Source organism: Xyrauchen texanus, chromosome 35, assembly GCF_025860055.1.
Source record: "Xyrauchen texanus isolate HMW12.3.18 chromosome 35, RBS_HiC_50CHRs, whole genome shotgun sequence".
NCBI classification, from domain to species: domain Eukaryota; kingdom Metazoa; phylum Chordata; class Actinopteri; order Cypriniformes; family Catostomidae; genus Xyrauchen; species Xyrauchen texanus.
Window position 1 is genome coordinate 29,671,388 of NC_068310.1, and position 26,377 is coordinate 29,697,764.

Sequence of the window (26,377 nt, forward strand, 5' to 3'; positions counted from 1 at the left end):
CAGACCACCAACATATAAACAACCAATAACAAAATTTAGGCAACTCACCTATGATGCCTCATAGTTGTACACTGAGCCATAACTTCCCGACAAAAACGGTGTTGTTTCATTGTCAAATGTCCAAATGATCAAATCAAGTAAAATGTTTAGTCCAAATCACAGTATTACATCAATAAATATCCACAGACTCTTGTTGCATCATTTCAAAGCACCTGGCAGCTGTGCCTAATCTTTCACATATTACCGGTAATAACTTCAGTTCAGATGTAAACATTTCCTATATCCGGTATCAAAATGGAAGCACGCACTCTGGCCTTTCGATTGACACCTCATTTGACCCAATAGGAGCTTCCATGTCCTGTCCACAGCCTTCAATACCCAACCACCATCTGTGTCGAGTGTAAGGGCATACCCACTTTCCTTTGTTTACTGATCAAACCAATTACATTGAAGAGTGGAAATGACTGACGCATCGTATAGCCAATGAAATTCTGAAAACAGTGATATGCGGCTTTAGTGGAACGATTACAGGACGGCTCTGTTATTCCTGTGCGCAAAGTTTCCTCGAGTTTACCCCTGCTGTACGCCTCCGTGCGTAAATGCATGCAGAGCTGCTTTGGAACTGTTTACACATTTGGCGATTTAAATATGGTGAAACGGACGCTGAAAAACAGGATTTTCACCCCAGGATGTGATATAAGAAGGCATTCATTGTCAAAATTCTGAGTTTGGAGATGAAATTTCTGAAAACAATACAGATGATTCAGAGGCAGATGGAGAGATGAGACACGGCTCTGGACAAGTAAGTGTTTTCTTGTGTTTATAACATATATTACTGTATATTCCGCATAAATAAGCTTTAGTTTGAATAATGAATACACATTTTGTAATTACCCTTTGTCCTGTGTTTCCTCAGTGAGTGTTTGAACCGTTTGTGCGTGTTTTTAGTTCATTGTTTGTTTCAGATCTATTGACATGATATATAGATGTTTTGTATATTTACTGTAATATATATATATATATATATATATATATATATATATATATATATATATATATATATAGTAAATAAATCAATAAATATAAGTTGAAAATAAGAATATATGTTGTGTTTGAGAGTCTATTTGTTACAATGCGGGAGGTGGGGAGGTGTAGGGCCATCTATTTGTTACAGTGCTGAATTCATGGGGAGGTGTAGGCCCATCTCTTTGTTCCATAGTACATTGGCAAAGTATACAGTATTTACAGTAAATATACATACAATAATACATTTTACACACTCGAAAAGAAAAACTAATATATATATATATATATATATATATATATATATATATATATATATATATAGAATACAGAAAAGATGGAGAAGTTGTGTCTAGCTTTGTAAATTACATTTATTTATTCTCCCCCACTCAGCAAGCGGCCACATAAAGTGGAGCAGCAGGACAGCACCTCATCAAGAGAGGAGGGCTTTCAGAGAGACCCTTGCTGAGGAGCATGGCAGAGTTGGGGTCTCAATCCACAGCCAGACCCGTATCTCCTGCTCCACGAAGAGCACATCACAGGCTGTTGCACATCACCAAATCTTGCACCGCTGGTCGTCTGAAGTGCAGGCAGTGTCATGCAAAGACACCAGTGAAGTACTCTCCTGTGTTGTGCCTATGTGCTTTGTACACAAATGTGACTGCTACAATGACTGGCATGTTGCTAGAAACATGTACAATTTTATAATGGTTTGTAAATACTTTATGTAAAAATTAATGTAAATAGTTTGTTGTGTATTTTTTATATAAACAAATTGTCCACCATAGCACTAGTTTTGACTCTTTTATATGCACAACATTTAGTTTCAAGAAGGGAAAAGGCACTCTAATGTGTTTATGCATCAGTTACTCTGTGTCAGCAAAACTAATAGTGGATCTGGATATGGAATATGATAGCTCTAAGTGTCATCTTTCATTAGAGCCCACAATTATGACTGTACGTTGAAGCGCTCAAAAGTTGCAGCCTTTTTGTCCTAGGTTTCCAAAGTGACCTTTTGGAGTATCCAAAAGGCACTTTTGTAAAACGCCTGGGTGTACCCTTAGAAAAACATGTGTAAAATATTCATTTTTTTATGATATTGTTATAACATTTGAACCTGGACTAGGTAAGGATTCATGCTGTGATCCCATTGTGTTCTCAAGCTAATAGCTACAAGTTATAGTCATCTGCAGGCATCTGTATGCAAAAAAAAATTTCAGGCGGAAAAAGAAAATTCTATTTCATTGTGTTCAAACTTCTATTACTCAAAATCAGTAGCACTTACAGTAATTCTGACTGCTGGCTAATTTTACAGGATTGGTAAGAGGTTAACGAACTATCAGAGCGTATTTAAAGGTTTTCTCTACATTAATCTCTGATAACGCAAATTGACCAAAACTATTGTTCAAAACAATTGATTCTGTTTTAAACCCAACTAGAAATGCTTTTCTGGACACCACACAAGAAGCCTGAGAAAGATTTTTATACTTCTTTACTCACAAAATGTACCAGATAAAAGGTGCGATTGTACCTTCACAACTACTAATAGATTCCCCGTCCAGCTCCCTGACTCACTTTGAACCAGTTTCATCAGCACAGTTAGCAGATGTAGTATCTAAGATGAAGTGTTCCAGTTACAAGCTGTATATTCTTTCTCCACACCTTCTTAAAAAAGTTTTCATGACTATCAGTTCCACTGTGACAGCTATAATTAACAGCTCATTAGCAAGTGGAGTTCAAGTAGTTTTAAACATGCAATTCTGCATCCTTTGTTAAAGAAAACTTTTTGGGATCCGACCATATACAACAATTATTCCAAACAATTTCTTTCAATTAAATGCAAAATGCAAAACCGAAATCCTGATTTTAGGTTCCTCCATGCCCTCCTTACCTGGCCTGGTTGCCCAGTTATGTCCTCTGTCATCGAATGTACAAGATCATGTGAGGAGTATTGGAGTGTTTAAAGTGCTGTTGTCAAGGGTAGCTTTTTCCACCTGAGATCAATTGCTAAGATAAAACATTTTCTTTCCCATATAGACTTGGAAATTGTGATCCACTCACTTATTACATCAAGGTTAGACTAATGTAACTCATTGTACATTGGTCTGCCCCAAAATGCATTATCAGTTGCTATAGCTAGGCTTTTAACAGGGTCAAGAAAGAGGGATCACATTTCCCCGGTTTTGGGTAGCTCAGTGGTAAATGACATTGGCTACCACCCTTGGAGTTCGTGAGTTTGAATCCCAGGGCATGCTGAGTGACTCCAGCCAAGTCTCCTAAGCAACCAAATTGGACCAGTTGCTAGGGAGGTTAGAGTCACACGGGGTAACCTCCTTGTGATTGCTATAATGTGGTTCGGTCTCGGTGGGGTGCTTGGTGAGTTGTGCGTAGATGCCGCGATGGATGGCATGGGCCGCAACGTGAGCTATGTCTCCATGGTAACACGCTCAACGAGTCACGTGATAAGATGCTAGGGTTGACAGTCTCAGATGCGGAGGCAGCTGAGATTCATCCTCCGCCACCCGGATTGAAGCGAGTCACTACGCCACCATGAGGACTTTTGTCTTCAAGGCACTATCTGGTCTCACGCCCCAATATACCAGTGACCTTCTACACCCTTATTCCCCAACCAGAGTGGTCTTCTGATCAACTTCTATTGAGGGTTCCTCGTTGCCGCTATAGATCTAAGGGTGACCGTGCCTTTTCTATGATAGGTCCTAATCTATGGAATAGTCTACCTTTCCATGTGAGGTTAACTTTATCGTTAGCCATTTTTAATTCTTCTTTAAAACATATTTATATTCTGTATCTTTTGAATAGATCATTGAATAGTTTGAAATGGATAAATACATGATGTTGTATTTAAGTTATTTTATTTATTTTATTATGTGTTAAATTTAACTTAAAATCAATCTGTTTTTATATCACTCTTTATTTTGATTGTTTGATCTGTAAAGCACTTTGGGTCAACTTCTGTTGTTTTTAAATGGGCTCTATAAATAAATGTTGACTCGACTTGACTAAACATTAGAATTGTTAAACGGTATATTTTCTCTTTGAATATACATTTGCTTACTACAATCAGATTCTATAGCAGCATCTAAATAAATGGCTGAAAACAGATTCACTTGTGATACGGACAGTGAATGCCATTGTTTTTCACTTTGCTTCATTCTGATTTGCATTCAAAATTACAGGGTTGTGAAAATGGCTAATGCTAGTGCAGTTTAACTTATTCTGGTGGAATTTGGACAGTGGCATTTTATTGGTCCAACTACAGGAGCCAATGCTGCAGGAATAACCTCTCTTTACCAGGCCACAGAGAGAGACAGTGAGCTCGGAGAGAGCTCGGACAGCATGCAACTTAAAGCAAGCAAGTCTACAGCAGGAGGCTGTATGGACTGAATGGAGAATTGTGTGGGTGTGAGAGAGAGACCAAGAGAAAATGAAAAAGTGGCAATAGAGAGTGGTGGGTTTGCTCTTTGGGAAAGGAGCCAATCCAATTACAGGCAGCAGTGCAAGCTCGGTTTCTTCAGCTGAACTAAATTTCACATTTCATCAGTCTCTTCCCACCGTTCAGCTTCTCTCTCTTTCTCCTTCCCCATTTCTCTCCCCCTCCTCTTGCAGGTGAAGGGTAGCAATAGGCAGATCATGCAACCGACTCTTCAAAGGTTGAAGCAAAGCTCAACTCCATATGGGGGAATTTCACAAAACATGTCCAGGTCAAATTGTATTTTGCATTAAGACAACACTTTTTTAAGGACCATTAAATGTATTGATATTATGACTTTATTTTAAATGGCAATTTAACAAATTTACCTCAAAAGTGTAATTACTGTAATGCATCTGTTTGTATTACTTTTGAGTAATTTTTATGCAATTTCCTTTATTTTCAATGGTGATTCTCATGACTGTCTTAGAGTAACTTTATTTGCATATATACTCACATTACAGTAATTAGAATTAATTTTTTTATATATATTTTGTTCATGAGAATTAGGGGAAATATTTTTAATTATCATGAAAATCATCTCATGAGATTCTCATTATTACTATTATTAGTACTTTAAAACAGTCAATTTGAACTGTATACAGAAGTTTTTACAGTATTAATATCATTATATACAGTACAGTATATAATGCTAAAAGTGAATATAAAGTAAAAGTGATTTTAAATTTAAGTATTTTTATGTACGTCATTTACTATCATATTAAATTGTGTTATATCACAAATATCAGCCAGATTCTCTGTACTTCACAGGCAGATTGAGGCTTATCAACACAATTTGACCAGTTTCCTGAACTCTCTGTGTTCATTTGTGTGTCCTCCAAGAGATAATCTCTATATCTCTATATCGCAGCAATATCTCCCCAACCTTTCCAAAACACACAAACTCTCACAAGGCTGCCATTCTCTTCCTCCGACACTGTTATGCCCTGTGCAGATGTGGCCAGATTCTCAGGGTTTTCAAAGACTGTAGTATGATACTCTGTACTCAGTCTTTCCATCTATGGTAAATCCTCTTTAATTTCAGTGTTTCTGTGGCAACAAGCATGAATGGCCATATATGCATGTTCTTGTAGAACAACTGGTTGAGCATAGCTTTAGAATAGCCAAGGTCAAAAGGTCAAGGTGGGATGTCATTGTATATATGTACTGCACTGCAAAAAAAAATATAATAATAATAATAATAATAAAAATAAAAAATAATATATATATATATATATATATATATATATATATATATATATATACACACATACACACAGGTATTATACTTCCACAACATTAAAACCACATGCCTAATATTAGGTCCCCCTCATGCATCCAAAACAGCCCCAACCCGCATCTCAGTATAGCATACTCAAATCAGCCCATCTGGCATCAACAATCGTACCATGTTCCAAATCACTGAGATCAAAATTTTCCCCATTCTGTTGGTTAATGTGAACATTAACTGAAGCTCTTAACCCATATCTGCCTGATTTTATGCACTGCACCACTGCCACACAATTGGTTGATTAGATAATCGCATGGATGATTTTTGTGCCAGACGGGTTGGTTTGAGTATTTCTGCAACTGCTGATCTCCTGGGATTTACACGCACAACAGTCTCTAGAATTTACTCAGAATGGTGACAAAAACAAAAACAAAAAAAACACCTTGATGCTAGAGAAACGTGAAAATTCGGAGAGCATGGCGCTCTTGGCCTAATTGAATTTTACTAACCGAGAAAAAAGAAATAACATTAATTAATAAGTCACTAAAACAAGACGATTACAGAACGTGAATGCCTCTGATGCCACTTCCTGATTGCACTGCTGATTCAATTATAAATTAATTAATCAAGGAGCGAGACACAATTTGGATGATGCTGTGTTACTGGCACGAAACAAAGGCTGGATTTGACATTTTGACATTGTCCGTTCTCCCTGGTGCCTGGGAAGGCAGCTGTTATTTGTGTGTGTTTGTAAGAGGGCAGGTGGGAATGAGAGACAAACCCAACATTTGAAAAGACCAGGGCTATCTCTCTCTCTCTCTCTCTCTCTCTGTCTCTCTCTCTCTTCAACCCTTTGGTGTCTCTTGCAGCTGCTCTGAGGTGAGGAAAGGAGGTGGGCATGCCAGTTCCTGCTAATCTAACAGGGCCTGTCATGTCAGTCAGAGCAGTAGCTTTGCCCCAGGGGGTGTGAGTCCCAAAAGCAGCTGAAAGACCCCTAGTCATCTTCATAGTTGTCTATAGAGGTAGTCCAATTTTGCAACCACAACAGCAGTTCTGTTAGCTACATGCTAACATGTCAAAACTTCCTGAAAGGGCAACTCAGTACAGCTTGTCAGGTAAAACTTTACCAAGCAACCTTATAACCAACCACTGGACACAAATTGATCAAATAGTCAACATGAAATCGACCATATTTACAGTCTTGTAACTTACACTTATTGTGTAAGTTTTGCTATGAGGTTCCATATATAAGCACTTCATTTGATAAAATAATATTATTTATATTATCGTTTGATTAAAGTTTTAATGAATTGGTTTATTTAGACACCATTTGATGCTAATATTTAAATAAACTGTTGATATGGAATTCAAAAATATGGTTTTGGTACTGACACTCATTCTCTAAACAGCGGTATTGGGACATCCCAAGCCGTTTGATGTTGACTTTAAGTTCTAGATGTCGACTGAGGGCTTCATGTCAATCAAGCTAGCATTTCTAACCAAAAGGGGATTTTTAACACCACATTATCTCCATGAAAAATACTCTAATTATGCATCTAATAACCCTTAACCTCGGCAGTGTCCCATTCTTAATGCCACTATCAAGGGTTTCCAGACTCTGTCTGTGTCTAACATCCATTTCTTTGGTTTGTCTGAGAAGACACCTATTAAAATGAATAGACTAGGTAGGTAGGCGGGAAACCCTGAGGTCACCTTAAGCTACCCATTATGGACTGAGAGTGAAAAGAACCAGAAGAATCCTACAAAAAGATATTAAATATTTATGTAGGAGAAAACTTTCTGGTTCTTACTTCCATCCATACTTTTAAATGAGGACAGTTCAACAGTTCAAAGTAGAGCAATGGACACCATTAATAACTAATGTAACACGCTGTTTGTGAACAACAATGTTTACTTGTAGCTGAGGATAAAGGGATAGTTCATCCAAAAATGAAACATCTGCCTAACAACTCCTTATGTTTTTTTACAGAAGAAAAAAGTCATACGGGTAAAGAAACAACATAAGGATGTGTAAATGATGACAGAAGTTTCATATTTGATTCAACTGTCCCTTTAGCACACTGTAAACCAGCTCTATAAACCTTAGAGCTTCTCAGAGAAGAGGACACGCCAGTCAAAGCCAAATTCAAAATTGAAAGTTTTGATGTACAAACCAGCACAGAAGAAAAACAACGCCTGTGTTCAGGACTCACCATTTTCAGCCGCCCACTCTTGGTGCCAACAAAAGCCACGCAGTAGCCGTTGTAGACGTAGGAGGTCACAGAGGTCATGCGATCCCTGGTTTCTGTATACAGTGTGTGTCCGGTCACCAGCTGAGAGCCGCCAAGGGGCTGGTTGATGTCCAAACCACAGAAGGAGTCATCAATAGGCACAGGCTACAGGAGGAGAAAGGTCATCTTATAGTCAGCAGTTTGCTTTGAATCAAAAAGTCAAGGTCAGATTGGTTGTTTATACAGACATCAGTAGGAAGGGAAAAAAGGTTGCACTGATTATAATACAGAGAAGCAGTTCGTAAGCAAATTCCATCTGACCCAACACCAGCTTGTTGTTATGTGGTCAAGTGCACTGCTAAAAATACAATGTTTTATTTTTTTTAAATTCTGAATATTTGTCTTGTTTCCCATAAAAATATCTAAACATCTTTTAAACAAGATACATTTACTTGAGAAGTATAATGACATTTATAGATTTATAGTCTAACACAGTTTAGTAAGGTTTATCTATCTATCTATCTATCTATCTATCTATCTATCTATCTATCTATCTATCTATCTATCTATCTATCTATCTATCTATCTATCTATCTATCTTTCTCTATTTCTATCTATCTATCTATCTATCTATCTATCTATCTATCTATCTATCTATCTATCTATCTCTATTTCTATCTATCTATCTATCTATCTATCTATCTATCTATCTATCTATCTATCTATCTATCTTTCTCTATTTCTATCTATCTATCTATCTATCTATCTATCTATCTATCTATCTATCTATCTATCTATCTATCTATCTATCTATCTATCTCTATTTCTATCTATCTATCTATCTATCTATCTATCTATCTATCTATCTACCAATTATTAACTTTTTTTTATTATTTATTTATTTTTTACAAGACAATTATCCAAACTTTTTTTTTTTTCCAAAGGATGCAACTATTTTGCATTAGACTGTTTTAAGTATGAACAAATTATTGAGTGAACTTCCATACAGAGTTCACACACTTTTTGACCAATGAATTTCCATGACATGTCCAGTCCTGAATACTGGATAAGGATTTCTAAAAATTAAATATTGAACTCACCAAAAGAATTTCACTACAAAATGATCATCAGACCATGCCTGATATTTCCCAGCTTTCCCATGATCATGTTAACACTAACCTAAACACTGACTGAATGACTGTGATACTCTGGTTCAGACTGATTCAATCAACTGATCCAAATAACCAGCTGGGTAGTTTAAGGTGTATGTCAACACACAATGCTAGAGAATACTGACTCTTGCTCACTTGTGGAGAGGAGACAATAACCAGACTATTGAGTGTGGATTCCCCAGCCAGACGCTTGGTTTTCTGTTTAGGACAGACATGTTCTCGCCTTGCTCTGGTGAGCCCTGCTGGGCTCTCTGACTGCCTCATTACCCTGTGCTATGAGAATAGTGTATCTCACCTCAGCATGGGATGAAAATGCATTCACACACACTTAGACGAGACAGCCCTGCTGAAAAGACCAGCAAAAGCTGGTGAACCAAATTAATATATGTTGTATTATAGATACTAGCAGGTGAAAGCGTGCAACAAATGTGAATTGTGACTGAGGCTAAAATTCTGCCTAACATCTACTTTTGTGTCCCATGATAGAAAGTCAGTCATATGGGTTTTGAACAAAATGAGGGTGAGTAAATTAAGACATTTCATTTTTGGGGGAGCCATCCCTATAACCAGGCATGATTTACTTGATCAACCAGCTTCACCTGAGAAAACATGATGGTTGACTATGTTTCGTTGGTTCACTATGTTCAATATGTTTTACCTTCATCTTCCTCCTTCCTTGTGTCTCCTTCTCTCAGTCAGACACACACACATGCACACAATCATACACTAAAGTGATTGAAGCTTTTAAACATTTACAATCTAATGGGAGGATCTACGGCCCATTTTTCATGTCACATGCAGGCATGGGCTGCTATCAATTCCCATTTGAGTTGGGACGGTGAGTTACAATATTCTGCGCGCTTAGATTCAGGTCATCGGAGTTTGTGACTGACACTGGCCTCAAAGTGCCATGTAGAGCAAGAGAGATGGGTACTGCATGCTCAGTCATGATGCTGAACGCAGCAATGCTCATCCTTGGCAATCCACAGCCCTTTAATATTATCCCGGCAGACTACAGGCTCTCTATAAAATCTGTAATGCCTTCCAGCCCTTCAAAAGCTGAGGGACAGCAATAACACAAAGATGTAAATGCCTTGTACTCGGCAGACCTCGGCCCACTCCTCCATCATATTTTCTTTTATTTTCCAAATGAAAAACCTGCCACTGAGATTTTCAGATCTGATTGTTTTGCATAGATAAAAAACTTTCTTTGTTTGCTGTGGACTTTGTTAACAGGGTTTAAATACGTTTGTATGCAAAGATCTTTGTAGAGCAAATATGTCCATGTGGCGTCTATGTTGGTTTACCCCTTGAGCAGCTATTTTTTTTTAGTCATGCAGGAATAGTGACTACCTCCTTTAAAGAGGAAAGATAGAATTATTCAAAATTGTTAACTAACATAACATAACGCATGTCAAATCACAAATGAAATATTACAAACATATCATAAATTTGGCTTCTTTAGCTCAAATCAGGCTAAAAGAGAGTTCAGGGTTTTTGGATGGATGGATGTATCTAGCACCGGAACCCATTCCCCATGACTGCTGTTTCGGGTAGGGGTTATTGTTCCATACACAAATCTGGACAAGGGTTGTCCTCTTAAAGGCAACCTGATCAATAGAGTGTCCTCTTTAGATCATTACCCAAACTTGAGCTGCGATAGGCTTGATCAGGCTGCCTAATGAAACGCAACACCAGCTGAATGAGTGAACAGCATCAAAGGCTGGATGTGCAAGAGTGAGCAGGTTGGCCAGGCAGCGAGACAGCGGCAGCAGGGATGTGTAATAAATCATTCATTCAGTCTTCTTGGCTTATGACTACTATCTTCCTGTGTCTCTTAGTTCAGCTTTCTATGCTTTTCAACAGGAGAGACACTGGAGCAAGCATCCCCCCCCCCATACATTTAGAGTGAATGGTGACTGAGGGTTTCATATTGCATCTTTTGTGAGGAGGTCAGTAAATGATGACAGAATTTACATTTTTGTGTGAACTATCCCTTTAAAGGTGATTTAAGGGATTATTTTATGAAACGACATGCAGAAAACACCTCTATTACCTTTTAGATACCACTAATTTAGGTGTCATGGAATATCACACCTGTCTCTGTAACAGACCAAGGCTGGGTTAACAGCAGGGGAAAATATGTCTGTGGTCAGATCGTTTGTTTAGATAATAAGAAGACTTTCTGCCTGTCAATCATGGTCCGCATTCACTGGGCAGCCCATATATACTTGTATTAGTGCCGGTACGTGTCCTAGCCCCGTGAAACACTCAGGGTCAGAAGGCAAAATCAGAACAGTCAGGGAGTCAGAACACTCCCTCTCTCAGCCACTAGTTGCTCAAAAAGTTAATCCCACCCAAACTCATGCCATTTGCTGAGCCAGTGATGTTATATCAGACTGGTCTGACTGTTTTGATATTGCAACAGTGTTTACACCTTTCAGGGAAATCAACCTAGGAATGGATTACTTACAGTTATCCATGGATATTGAGAAATTGTACTTTTCACCTTTAAAGACAAAGCTGTAGAGAATTCTGTGCAAATGCCATGTTTCCAGTGATCACAAATAGCCTGAAATAGCTGACAGGAAATTAAACAAAAACATCACAGATGGGGAGGTCTAACATTATTTTATGGTATAAAGGAGCTTTGAGTACCACACTAAAATGTCTGAAAAGTATATATTTAGTTGTAAAAATATTTTCATACTCCTACTGGTCTTGAAAAGTGGGTAGAAAAACAAAAGCTGTGGCAATAAGAGGGTGCTGAGTTCTCTACATACTTCCTGGTGTAGTGTGATATGTGTGGGATTATAGACTTCACTGTTCATATCTACAGACCTGCCTGTGTAAAATGTTAAACATCATAGCTTTCTTGAGAATTTTGGGAGTTTTTATGGTGCATATATCCTTTTGTTTTTATATTCCAGTCTTGACACATTCCTACAAGACCAGTAGAAAAAAAGCAGGAGCAGGAGCTATGTTTTTAATGAGGCCTAGAAAAACACAGAGGAGGGCTGGCTGACATCATAAGCTACTGAAGGCCTCTGGGGTCATATGGGGGATCCTCTAGGGCCCTTAATGGGTCCAGAGTGAAGTCTGCTACTATGAGGACCACCCTGCTCAGACACTCAATAATGTTTTTTCTCTGAGTGACAATCACCTCTGACTTCATGCTAATGGTGAATTCACTGAAGCTAATGAAGGATACTCTGGAGGGAACCACGTACCAGTGTTTTGTCATTAAATATCAGACTCTAAGAACTATGGTCTCCGAGGACCGAAACTTGTAAAAGAAACAAAAAATACAAAAATGACACTGAATTTATTTAATGTTGTTTTCTATTTGTATAAATCATGGCGTCTAAAAAAGTGCTGTTCCAGCACGAGACACTGCAAAAATGCAGATCTCTGTCTAATAGTGCAAATGGATGCAAAAACTTTTTTCCATGTGAACGGCCCCTAAGATCGCATGTACCCTCACTTTCTATCTTATTCATAGCCCCCTTCTTCTCCATCGCTGTCTTTAAATATTTCACTCTGTCTAGTCAAAACTGTTTATTTGAATTGCTCTCAAGGGGAATATTAGCACTTTGATTGTTATTTCTAATTGAAGTCACTATATACTATTTCAGTTTAATTGAATGTGGCCACTTAGCCTGCCAGGCTATCAGTGCCTAACAATTAGCCATAATTACAGTTAGATTAAAAATATTTTGAAAAACAAAAAACAAGTTGACAGGAATAGTTTCCGATTCCTTTCGTAGGATTTGTTTGAGAATGTGTGTATGTTTGGACTAACCCTAACCATGTTCCCTAATATTCAATACCAAAGGTCATGGGGTTCAGCAGGCTTGCTTGGATAGTATCTTGTTACACTCTGAAGAGTGAAAGATGGATCATTCAGAACAACAATCAGCTACATAAACATTATTATACTGATCCTATCTTCGTGTCCAGGGAAACATAAAATTAGTATCCCCATCTGACTATTTTGATCTGCTGAGATTTTCTGGTGAGCAAATGCAGGCATGGGAACCGGCAGTTTCTTAGAAAAATGCAAGAAATTTATATCGTACCAAGCAAACAAAATTTACAGACAGAGAGCTTGATATTCAGTTTTTAAATAATTAAAGTGCAATTAAAGTAACACCATTTAGAAATAGTATCTATGATCAGGGTTTAAAATTCTACTTCTAGAATGAAAGTGAAAAATGCTCACCGCTTTGGTACAAGGTACATCCTTTCCCAACAGCCAGTTGAGCTCCAGGTTTCCCTCTCCCTGATAGCAGGACTGCATGCGCTCTTTGATACGAGCATTGATGTCCCGGATGGAAAAGACGCAGAGGGCAGAGTCGTCCAGTGGGTGGTGGTACTGTTTCTGACCTTTGGAAAAGACAGCAAAAAGCACATCATCCTGAGCGCTAATGTTGAGGGATCCCGCAAGCACTCGCCCAGGCTTGCCCAGGTAGGCTGCCTGCAAAAGACGGTACTCTACTCTATTTCGGACACAACCTATTGGTAGCGACACGTAGGAGTGGAATTTGTGGTCATCTTTGCAGAGCCGGACAATGCGGGAGGTGTAAAACAGGTCATTTGAGGGCCCACTGGAAGACATGCTGTTCTCTGGTGTCTCTGGTTGCACGGTCAGAAAGTAGACGAAATTGCCACTGGCAAAGCCATAGATGTAGTAGATATCAAAGTGAGAGACCAATGCCAGCGTATCTGAGGGGATCTTGATGAGCGATGAGACAAAGTCAGTGTGGAGCTCATAGTCCAGCATAGCAGAAGACTCCGGGTCACCTGGAAGTTTACGGCTGGATATAGTCGGAAAGTAATCTTGTTTTCCGTCCACAGCTGTACCAATGAAGAGCGTCCCATCCTTACCCTGAGATGGCACAATGACTCCATACATGGTTCCTGTCTGGTTCACACTAGAGAGGTAGTGCTCTTTTTTGTGAGAGGGCTCCACTAGAATGAAGAGGTCGTCCAACCGTAGCAGTTTGCATACACCTTGGTACAGGCTCCCACAAGCAAGCAGCCGGTTCTGGGAGTAGTCGATAAGCAAAAGTTTGTTGATGTTGCTGGTAGAAACCAGTGGTTCAGTGCATGGCTGAACGATCAATGGTGGGTAGCAGGCCTTGTTGTCATCTTCTGGACCAGTGTCATGGGAAACTAGGAGTGTTAGGTTGCCTGATAACTTGTAGATGCGATTGACAGCACCAATATAGAGTGCTCCTGTTGTCTTGTGAACAGTCAAGTGGTTAAAGGCCCATTCTCGGTGCTCAGGGTGAAATGTTGTATAAGACAGTTCACTAAACACTACTGGCAAGGTTAAGACTAACAAAAAGACAGCCAAGGACACCGTGGAACCCTGTGCACAGCATTGTTTCAAAGTCCTCTGTGAAGCCTGCTGTCCCCCCATGATCCGAGGGACCCGCGAGGTGACGGGATAAAAGGAAGATCGTAAAAGAATATCCGACGACAAAACCTTCCTCCTCGTAGTGTGAAGGTTAACTTGGTTGCTCGGTACCTCACCAGAGTCTTCACATGTTTCTGAAAGAGAGAAAGAGAGAGGAAATAAATCAGTGTCAGAGCATCCACACTCAAGTATAAGCCAAAAGGAAACAGACAATGGAAATTGCAGCTCATTCACCAAACTGAGGCCCTCAGTAAAGGTTCTACTAGCCCAGTGTTAAAAGAGGAGGGGGTGGCTGCACTTTAAGACAATGGCAGGAAAGGTTTATCTTCACTTTCCAAAGGAGTTGTCAGGTTGGATAACACAATGCAGGAAGGTGAGGCGCATCTTAGTGACGGAAATTAGCCTGACCTGAGTAACGCTGTTTGTTTGTACTCTGAGACAGCAGTTTCTAAGAACAGCATTAAGTCAAAGGTCTCTAGAGGAATGTCTGTTTTGTCAATGCCAGAGTAAAGATAAAGGAAACTATGACAGAAAAAGCATTTGTGAATAGGTGACTAATCTTTCTAAAATGATTCCCTTTTAACCACTTGGTTGTTTAATTTTCTAAGAAAAGTAGCTTATTTATTACAATTTTTAACATTGTCCTTTCAATTCACATCATATGTTTTTTTTTCTCTACCCTTCCCAGTCTATTTTTCAGATGAACACAGAGAAAAGTACATCAAGGGAAAAAATGCAATTTATGTAAATGCAGTTTTCAATGGGCGGCAGAGACCTGTTTCCCCCTCAAAATAAATAAAAAGGGGGGGCCCTGTTTCGTCTGAATGTATCCCAGGGAGTTAATTATCCAATCCACTGCATGAAGGAGGCCTGGAACTTATTATTACAACAAAGTGTGTACAAATTGGGTGCCGGTTCCATGCACCCTGTTTTTACTTTCTGCTCAGTCAGGGGGCTGTTTAACAGGATCTGAATCCATTAATTATGCCTTCCAATTCTGTTCATCTGTTTTCTCTCTTCCCTTTTTTGTATCCCTTTGACACCATTAAGTCCTGGAGGGAGTAATCATTGGCACTAGTGCAATCATCCCTAAATGAATAAGGCAGCCATTAGAGACAATATCCGCTGTCTGACCACATTCACCATATTTCCGTTCCTATTTTTTTCTGTTTGATTTTGCATGCATTATCAGTCCAAGGTGCACGGGGGGCTAACAAGTGCAGGCAATGCCTATGCATCAGAGAATTACATATGATTAAGCAAAGCAGTTCAACAATTGTAATTAGGTCCAACATGGGGGGTGAGTTTGAAGTGAGCAGTGCTTTACCAGTTTGCTGGAACATGTCAGGATACAGAAGCTATTGTTCGTTGCTACGTGATTTGCATTCAGAGGCTAAAGGGACAAAGTTATCATAGGTAAAAGACGTGAGCGGATTTACAAACAGCACTTTGGTTCGAGTACATTTCCATCAGAACTCTGATATTCCTGGGGTTTTTTTTGTCCACCATACCATACATATTTTTCCCTGCTGAAAATACCACCTTAGACAAGCATGAATTTCCATTAGCATAGCTGTAAAGAAAGTTGTAAAACCCAGGCCCAGGCTTGGTTTTGCCCTTCATGCTGCTGTTTTGTGTGAGTTCACACTTGCTGGATGTGCAAAGCACGTTCCCCTGGAGGTGTCATCAGGCATCTGCTGAGCAAGCTACTTTCTGCAGACTTCTGGCCTATTGGCGTCACCTTCAAGAACTTGCCTACTCCTCTCTTTATCTACAACCATCAGTGGCCTTATCTTATATGGCTTTATTCTTGGGAACACCCACCTAAGGTTTTTAGCAATAATTTGTTTGTTGATTATTTACAATTAATAACTGAATCAATCAAGAATTGTGATAAGACAAGCTAAATCTATGATGCTGATTCAATAAGAGGAATTTAACAGGCCATAGAGCCATGATGAAGAAGAACTTTTTATAGTCAAAAAAATTTCAAGATCTACCAATTGTATCACGTTGCATTTGGGATAGTTTTAATTGAAAGCCTCTGCTCTAAGTAACCGTGGCATTTTTTTATATTCTGTTTATGTTGCATGACTTTACAAGTAAAAATCTGATTAATCAATTACATTTTTTTAATGATAATTATTTTCAATCAAGGATTTTTCTTAAAAATCCCTCTCTTTTTCTCTCCATCCCATCTGCTGACCGCTGGCTCAATGCGCTTTTAATGTCTTAGTGACAGCTGCACTGAAGAGGGGGCCGAATGGTGTAAATAACGACTGTTCAAAGTTTAGCAGTGGTGCTGTCAGAAACAGAAGCAATAGGCGTTGTTTATTATGCTTTGTCTTTTCCCCTCTTTTCTGCGATGCTTGACAGGACACTCCTCATTATGCAGACCGGCCATAGAACTGAATAGATGAGACTAATTCGCCACTTAGTTTCCTTTTATTGTTTGAAGTCAGTCTTTTACACTTGTCTCTCGGAAGAGATTACCATGTCAATGTTTGCACCTGTGAATCATGGGTTCGTCACACCAATGTGCCAGAACAGGCATCTGTATTGTAGAGACGGCAGCACAGGCATTTTGGCAGGAGCTGTATTTCACCATGGCAGTTATTTACATTCATACAGTGCAACAGTGGAAAGGGAACAGTTGCATCATTAGCATAACCATTATGACTTCACAACCGCAAACTACAGGGCTTTTGAGCTCAATGTTCTGCCCCAAACACGAGTTGGGTTTGATTTGTGGTGGAGTTGCATCTGCGTTAGCTCAAAATGCAATGTAAAAAAGACACACAGTTATTGCACACTGGGGATTAACTCACACAAAAAACTGCCCAAAACACAACCTGAAATGGACACTATTTATGTGTTCATATATTTATTTAATATTCCTCTGCCTTATTCTTACTGTTGCCCTACAGAAATAACCTAAACACTAAGTGGTGGTTGCCTTATCACCAATACGTTTCAAGTTGTAAAAACTATGTTTTCCATTTCCTAACATAATTTTTACCAAAGTATGCAGCACTAGATATCATTTTTTTAAATATTGGTAAGTAAAACAAAATTCCAGTGTAAATGAGAGACATAAACATGGAATTATGGGCTGCTAACACAGTTGAACAAAGTACAAAATATCTAAAAATTCAACATGAAATGGAATTCGCAACCCAGTATACAAAACGTGATGTGGTGAAAATCTACGTAAAACAAGATATGCAACAGAAAAAAAGATTTAGGACTGGACTTTTATCCAAAAGAGTTAATGGATCATGAAAAGGGGTCACTATACGAAAAGTGCTTTCAGGGGAGGGATTGTTGAAAAAAGTGTTGGTGACGTTAGCCGAAAAAGTTAAATGCCGTTTTATGTTTTATTAATTCACTGGAAAGAAGGTACTCTGCATTAAAAGTGACAGTTCTCTAACTAAAAAACCTCACTAGTAGTCTATTGGGCCACTGAGTGGTATTTGATTTCCATCTGACTGAGCATCAGCACATGGTTCCACCGAGTGTCGTTTTATCATGTGAAAATCCATCCCTGGGTTATAATCCGCTCATCACATTTACATTAAATAGACCTCCGGGATACAGTGCTGTTAAAATGGGTTCCAAATTTAGCATTGTAATCTCTTGCGAACCATGGCAAATTCAAGGCTATTCCTCTAAAAGATTCCTCGGATGAAATATGCACTGGCACAGAGCTGACTTTTCAGGCCACAATGGTATCTTTTACTCTCCGGTATCCAACTGGATAAAGCTCCAAAAAGAGGGCACATAATTTGCTATAAGACAGAATTTGTGTTATATCTGAATACATGGCTAGTGATATCAATACAGAGCTAAATGTGAGTTTGCAGGCTGAAAGCACAGGAAAACCACAGCCTTCCAGTGAATCCGGAGTCTGTGATTACAGTACAGGAAAACTGTTGTTTTCATTAATGAACAGATAGGCAAAACAAACAACATGTTAGGGTTAACGGCTCCTGCTGCATAAACACACAATGGTCTTGTGACTAACTCTGTGTGGTTAGCTCATCTTTACATGCTAGGGTGGTGCCATTAGGATGTGCTGGCCTGGCAATGTTGGTCTCAATGATTGGTTTGCCAATACAGAGCCCTACCAGTGACATTGTGTTAGCTAGCTAATCTCTGGAACTACAGTATGAGCCATGCTATATATTAGGGTTAGCATACAGACATTCAAATTGGGTCGGTGGTGATGAAAGAGTAACGCTATATTGTGATTCAGCAGAGACGCTCTACAGTTCCTAGCACTGATCAATGGACAGAAGGGTAATTTTCAGCTCCAAGGGCTGATCTCTGTATAGAGAAAGCATTGCTCAGGGGCTCAGGCTATGGATACCAGAGCATCGCAAGCACCCGCCCTCCCTCGCTGTGTGCCTTGTCATAATTTCCCTCCTTCTATAAGCTACTTAACAATAGAGCCAAAGTTGTTTGATCTTTTAAATTCATATTTACAGCAATTGTACTGCCACAGATAATGAACCCAAACTACAATCCCGTTATGGCGGAAAATCCTATTAATTGTTGTGGAGTGAAAAAAAATGGCACTTTGGAATTTCACACTAGGGACTAATCCACCATTCCCAATAATAACTAATCTTTGAGCATGTAATCTAAATGGTTAAATACATATTAATGGTCATACCGGCGAGGAGTAAAGGAAACTTAGCATACTAAAATCAAGCAGTTGGAAAAGAAACCAAAGAAAGTTTGGAAAGTTGACACATTTGAAAGGACTGTTCACTTGGCAGTGCAGAGCCTTATCTGTGATGCCGTTTTGCGAGTTAAAAATAGAAAGTTTAATTTTCCTTTAGGGATACAGCACTTTGTGGGAGTGTGTCTAAAAAACGATTAGTAGCAGAGGTTAGTCTATTAGTTTTTATTTCTTCCTTGACATTCTCTGGTGGTGATAATGAGTGGCTTTGTGAGAGCGGGGTGTCATGGCAGTGTAGTGATATTTATAATTTCTTTCTCTCTGCGGGAGCTCTGACTGCACCAGAAATGGCTGTCTCTTTCTGTGCCAGCTCCCAGCATCGAGCACATCCATTCCCCCATGGGGAAATTACACAGTGTGAAGCAGGGATGGATTACTCTCTCACTGACCACATGGCTTCCCGTTGGTCTTCTCTGTCTTACTCAGGGACTTTTTTGCCTTGTACTCTGCTTTTAGGGTTCTCTTGGACAGGACTCGGAAAACAAGAGTTTGAGTGTTGGCTGGACTCATCTCGGGCTGTTGATTATTCGATTGTGTGAAATTACAAATGGGAAACTTGGGGTAGTTCACCCCAAAATGTTTTTTTTTTTCATAATTGTCTCATAAATATGGTAGTCTCAGTCACTACTTTTATGTCACCTTTTTGTATAAAAATATTTATATATATATTGTATCCTCCTTTTTTTTTATAATAACAAAAATCAAGGTAACAGTGAGGTACTTTCAATGGAAGTGAATGGGGCAATTTCTCTACCCTTCCCAGTCTATTTTTCAGATGAACACAGAGAAAAGTACATCAAGGGAAAAAATGCAATTTATGTAAATGCAGTTTTCAATGGGCGGCAGAGACCTGTTTCCCCCTCAAAATAAATAAAAAGGGGGGGCCCTGTTTCGTCTGAATGTATCCCAGGGAGTTAATTATCCAATCCACTGCATGAAGGAGGCCTGGAACTTATTATTACAACAAAGTGTGTACAAATTGGGTGCCGGTTCCATGCACCCTGTTTTTACTTTCTGCTCAGTCAGGGGGCTGTTTAACAGGATCTGAATCCATTAATTATGCCTTCCAATTCTGTTCATCTGTTTTTCTCTCTTCCCTTTTTTTGTATCCCTTTGACACCATTAAGTCCTGGAGGGAGTAATCATTGGCACTAGTGCAATCATCCCTAAATGAATAAGGCAGCCATTAGAGACAATATCCGCTGTCTGACCACATTCACCATATTTCCGTTCCTATTTTTTTCTGTTTGATTTTGCATGCATTATCAGTCCAAGGTGCACGGGGGGCTAACAAGTGCAGGCAATGCCTATGCATCAGAGAATTACATATGATTAAGCAAAGCAGTTCAACAATTGTAATTAGGTCCAACATGGGGGTGAGTTTGAAGTGAGCAGTGCTTTACCAGTTTGCTGGAACATGTCAGGATACAGAAGCTATTGTTCGTTGCTACGTGATTTGCATTCAGAGGCTAAAGGGACAAAGTTATCATAGGTAAAAGACGTGAGCGGATTTACAAACAGCACTTTGGTTCGAAGTACATTTCCATCAGAACTCTGATATTCCTGGGGTTTTTTTGTCCACCATACCATACATATTTTTCCCTGCTGAAAATACCACCTTAGACAAGCATGAATTTCCATTAGCATAGCTGTAAAGAAAGTTGTAAAACCCAGGCCCAGGCTTGGTTTTGCCCTTCATGCTGCTGTTTTGTGTGAGTTCACACTTGCTGGATGTGCAAAGCACGTTCCCCTGGAGGTGTCATCAGGCATCTGCTGAGCAAGCTACTTTCTGCAGACTTCTGGCCTATTGGCGTCACCTTCAAGAACTTGCCTACTCCTCTCTTTATCTACAACCATCAGTGGCCTTATCTTATATGGCTTTATTCTTGGGAACACCCACCTAAGGTTTTTAGCAATAATTTGTTTGTTGATTATTTACAATTAATAACTGAATCAATCAAGAATTGTGATAAGACAAGCTAAATCTATGATGCTGATTCAATAAGAGGAATTTAACAGGCCATAGAGCCATGATGAAGAAGAACTTTTATAGTCAAAAAAATTTCAAGATCTACCAATTGTATCACGTTGCATTTGGGATAGTTTTAATTGAAAGCCTCTGCTCTAAGTAACCGTGGCATTTTTTTATATTCTGTTTATGTTGCATGACTTTACAAGTAAAAATCTGATTAATCAATTACATTTTTTTAATGATAATTATTTTCAATCAAGGATTTTTCTTAAAAATCCCTCTCTTTTTCTCTCCATCCCATCTGCTGACCGCTGGCTCAATGCGCTTTTAATGTCTTAGTGACAGCTGCACTGAAGAGGGGGCCGAATGGTGTAAATAACGACTGTTCAAAGTTTAGCAGTGGTGCTGTCAGAAACAGAAGCAATAGGCGTTGTTTATTATGCTTTGTCTTTTTCCCCCTCTTTTCTGCGATGCTTGACAGGACACTCCTCATTATGCAGACCGGCCATAGAACTGAATAGATGAGACTAATTCGCCACTTAGTTTCCTTTTATTGTTTGAAGTCAGTCTTTTACACTTGTCTCTCGGAAGAGATTACCATGTCAATGTTTGCACCTGTGAATCATGGGTTCGTCACACCAATGTGCCAGAACAGGCATCTGTATTGTAGAGACGGCAGCACAGGCATTTTGGCAGGAGCTGTATTTCACCATGGCAGTTATTTACATTCATACAGTGCAACAGTGGAAAGGGAACAGTTGCATCATTAGCATAACCATTATGACTTCACAACCGCAAACTACAGGGCTTTTGAGCTCAATGTTCTGCCCCAAACACGAGTTGGGTTTGATTTGTGGTGGAGTTGCATCTGCGTTAGCTCAAAATGCAATGTAAAAAAGACACACAGTTATTGCACACTGGGGATTAACTCACACAAAAAACTGCCCAAAACACAACCTGAAATGGACACTATTTATGTGTTCATATATTTATTTAATATTCCTCTGCCTTATTCTTACTGTTGCCCTACAGAAATAACCTAAACACTAAGTGGTGGTTGCCTTATCACCAATACGTTTCAAGTTGTAAAAACTATGTTTTCCATTTCCTAACATAATTTTTACCAAAGTATGCAGCACTAGATATCATTTTTTTAAATATTGGTAAGTAAAACAAAATTCCAGTGTAAATGAGAGACATAAACATGGAATTATGGGCTGCTAACACAGTTGAACAAAGTACAAAATATCTAAAAATTCAACATGAAATGGAATTCGCAACCCAGTATACAAAACGTGATGTGGTGAAAATCTACGTAAAACAAGATATGCAACAGAAAAAAAGATTTAGGACTGGACTTTTATCCAAAAGAGTTAATGGATCATGAAAAGGGGTCACTATACGAAAAGTGCTTTCAGGGGAGGGATTGTTGAAAAAAGTGTTGGTGACGTTAGTCGAAAAAGTTAAATGCCGTTTTATGTTTTATTAATTCACTGGAAAGAAGGTACTCTGCATTAAAAGTGACAGTTCTCTAACTAAAAAACCTCACTAGTAGTCTATTGGGCCACTGAGTGGTATTTGATTTCCATCTGACTGAGCATCAGCACATGGTTCCACCGAGTGTCGTTTTATCATGTGAAAATCCATCCCTGGGTTATAATCCGCTCATCACATTTACATTAAATAGACCTCCGGGATACAGTGCTGTTAAAATGGGTTCCAAATTTAGCATTGTAATCTCTTGCGAACCATGGCAAATTCAAGGCTATTCCTCTAAAAGATTCCTCGGATGAAATATGCACTGGCACAGAGCTGACTTTTCAGGCCACAATGGTATCTTTTACTCTCCGGTATCCAACTGGATAAAGCTCCAAAAAGAGGGCACATAATTTGCTATAAGACAGAATTTGTGTTATATCTGAATACATGGCTAGTGATATCAATACAGAGCTAAATGTGAGTTTGCAGGCTGAAAGCACAGGAAAACCACAGCCTTCCAGTGAATCCGGAGTCTGTGATTACAGTACAGGAAAACTGTTGTTTTCATTAATGAACAGATAGGCAAAACAAACAACATGTTAGGGTTAACGGCTCCTGCTGCATAAACACACAATGGTCTTGTGACTAACTCTGTGTGGTTAGCTCATCTTTACATGCTAGGGTGGTGCCATTAGGATGTGCTGGCCTGGCAATGTTGGTCTCAATGATTGGTTTGCCAATACAGAGCCCTACCAGTGACATTGTGTTAGCTAGCTAATCTCTGGAACTACAGTATGAGCCATGCTATATATTAGGGTTAGCATACAGACATTCAAATTGGGTCGGTGGTGATGAAAGAGTAACGCTATATTGTGATTCAGCAGAGACGCTCTACAGTTCCTAGCACTGATCAATGGACAGAAGGGTAATTTTCAGCTCCAAGGGCTGATCTCTGTATAGAGAAAGCATTGCTCAGGGGCTCAGGCTATGGATACCAGAGCATCGCAAGCACCCGCCCTCCCTCGCTGTGTGCCTTGTCATAATTTCCCTCCTTCTATAAGCTACTTAACAATAGAGCCAAAGTTGTTTGATCTTTTAAATTCATATTTACAGCAATTGTACTGCCACAGATAATGAACCCAAACTACAATCCCGTTATGGCGGAAAATCCTATTAATTGTTGTGGAGTGAAAAAAAATGGCACTTTGGAATTTCACACTAGGGACTAATCCACCATTCCCAATAATAACTAATCTTTGAGCATGTAATCTAAATGGTTAAATACATATTAATGGTCATACCGGCGAGGAGTAAAGGAAACTTAGCATACTAAAATCAAGCAGTTGGAAAAGAAACCAAAGAAAGTTTGGAAAGTTGACACATTTGAAAGGACTGTTCACTTGGCAGTGCAGAGCCTTATCTGTGATGCCGTTTTGCGAGTTAAAAATAGAAAGTTTAATTTTCCTTTAGGGATACAGCACTTTGTGGGAGTGTGTCTAAAAAACGATTAGTAGCAGAGGTTAGTCTATTAGTTTTTATTTCTTCCTTGACATTCTCTGGTGGTGATAATGAGTGGCTTTGTGAGAGCGGGGTGTCATGGCAGTGTAGTGATATTTATAATTTCTTTCTCTCTGCGGGAGCTCTGACTGCACCAGAAATGGCTGTCTCTTTCTGTGCCAGCTCCCAGCATCGAGCACATCCATTCCCCCATGGGGAAATTACACAGTGTGAAGCAGGGATGGATTACTCTCTCACTGACCACATGGCTTCCCGTTGGTCTTCTCTGTCTTACTCAGGGACTTTTTTGCCTTGTACTCTGCTTTTAGGGTTCTCTTGGACAGGACTCGGAAAACAAGAGTTTGAGTGTTGGCTGGACTCATCTCGGGCTGTTGATTATTCGATTGTGTGAAATTACAAATGGGAAACTTGGGGTAGTTCACCCCAAAATGTTTTTTTTTTCATAATTGTCTCATAAATATGGTAGTCTCAGTCACTACTTTTATGTCACCTTTTTGTATAAAAATATTTATATATATATATTGTATCCTCCTTTTTTTTTATAATAACAAAAATCAAGGTAACAGTGAGGTACTTTCAATGGAAGTGAATGGGGCAATTTTGTGAAGATTATAATTTTTAAAAAGCACTTACATTAATTTTCTGTTAAATCTTGTGTAAAATTTCAGTTGTAACGTTGTAAAAATTTTTGTTCAACATTATGCCACAAATCAACATTACACCACAAATGCTGTTGATTAAGCTTAAAGTAAAAGTTCACCCCAAAATGAAAATTCTCATCATTTACCCACCCTTATGCCATCCCAGATGTGTATGACTTTCTTTTATCTGCTGAACACAAATGGTGATTTTTTTAGAAGAATATCTCGGCTCTTTTGGTCCATAAAATGCCAGTGAATGGGTGCCAAAATTTTGAAGCTCCAAAATCACATATCAGCAAAAAAGTAATCCATAAGTGGTTAAATCAATGTATTTAGAAGCGATAGGATAATTGTGGGTGAGAAACAGATCAATATTGAAATCCTTTTTTACTATAAATCTTCACTTTAACATTCACATTCTTCGTCTTCTTGTGTTTTTGGCGATTCACATTCTTCATGCATATTGTCACCTAGTGGGCAGGGAGAAGAATTTCTAGCAAAAAAAATTAAAAATACTTTTTATCTGATTAATGTATCTGTTTCTCACCCACACCTTTCATATCATTTCTGAAGATATGGATTAAAACACTGTAGTCATATGGATTACATTTCCATCAGAATTTTGGCACCCATTCACTTGCATTGTATGAACCTACAGAGCAGAAATATTCCTCATAAAAATATTCATTTGTGTTCTGCAGAAAAAAGTAAGTCATTCACATCTGGGTGAGTAAATGATGGGAGGATTTACATTTTTGGGTGAACTATCGCTTTAAATTGTTTTGAAACCAGAACATTCCTTTAGCATGAAAGAGCTTATTTACTTTCTTAAAGCATATCCTGTTTCACTCGAAAATACATCACATTACAGAAGTAAACTGGGCTGCAAATGCTGATTAATGTTGATCTTAAGAGATTTTAAAGTTTTTTTTTTATTTTTACTGATAATCGCCATATTAGTTCAAAATCCAAAAAGTGGTCGGAGACAATATCTCATTCTTTCTGGACAGTGTTTATTAAAAAAAGGCTTATGTCAACTGTAACAGGCCATAGTTACATAATCCAAAAAACACCAGACCCATTTTAAAGCAATTATTTGCTTCAAGATGCCCATTAGTGTGATGTGTATTCATTAAGCAAATGCAAAAATCACAAAAAGGCACAGTCCTAATTAGTACGGCTCTAGAGTTGAACTTTGCGGTCAACTACACAATGTGCATGTTTAAACATCAGGCAATTTCTTTAAGACCAGTTTCCCATCATTATTTCAATCTGTCTCTCAACGGGACACTGAGTGATACAGTTTGATTGAACCATATCAAAGTCTATTAAATCTCTCGCGCATTGTGATATCCCACAGAAAAAGCCATGTCAACATGACACCAGAATGAGCAGCCATTAGCAAGCGCTCTTATCCACGAATACAAGCAAGGGCGTGCAGATCTAATTTGTAC

General features: G+C 38.8%; 1 protein-coding gene across 1 annotated transcript in view; it reads right to left on the reverse strand.

Moving 5' to 3' along the window:
• Nucleotides 1-14,572, reverse strand: part of LOC127628389 (plexin-A2-like) — a 212,101-nt gene extending 197,529 nt beyond the window's left edge. Inside the window, exons 1-2 of the mRNA XM_052105112.1 lie at nt 13,370-14,572; nt 7,958-8,140 (exon numbers count right to left, since the gene is read on the reverse strand). Coding sequence (XP_051961072.1) covers nt 7,958-8,140; nt 13,370-14,572 — 1,386 coding nt within the window. The remainder of the gene's footprint in view (nt 1-7,957; nt 8,141-13,369) is intronic.
• Between the last annotated feature and the right edge of the window lie 11,805 nt (nt 14,573-26,377).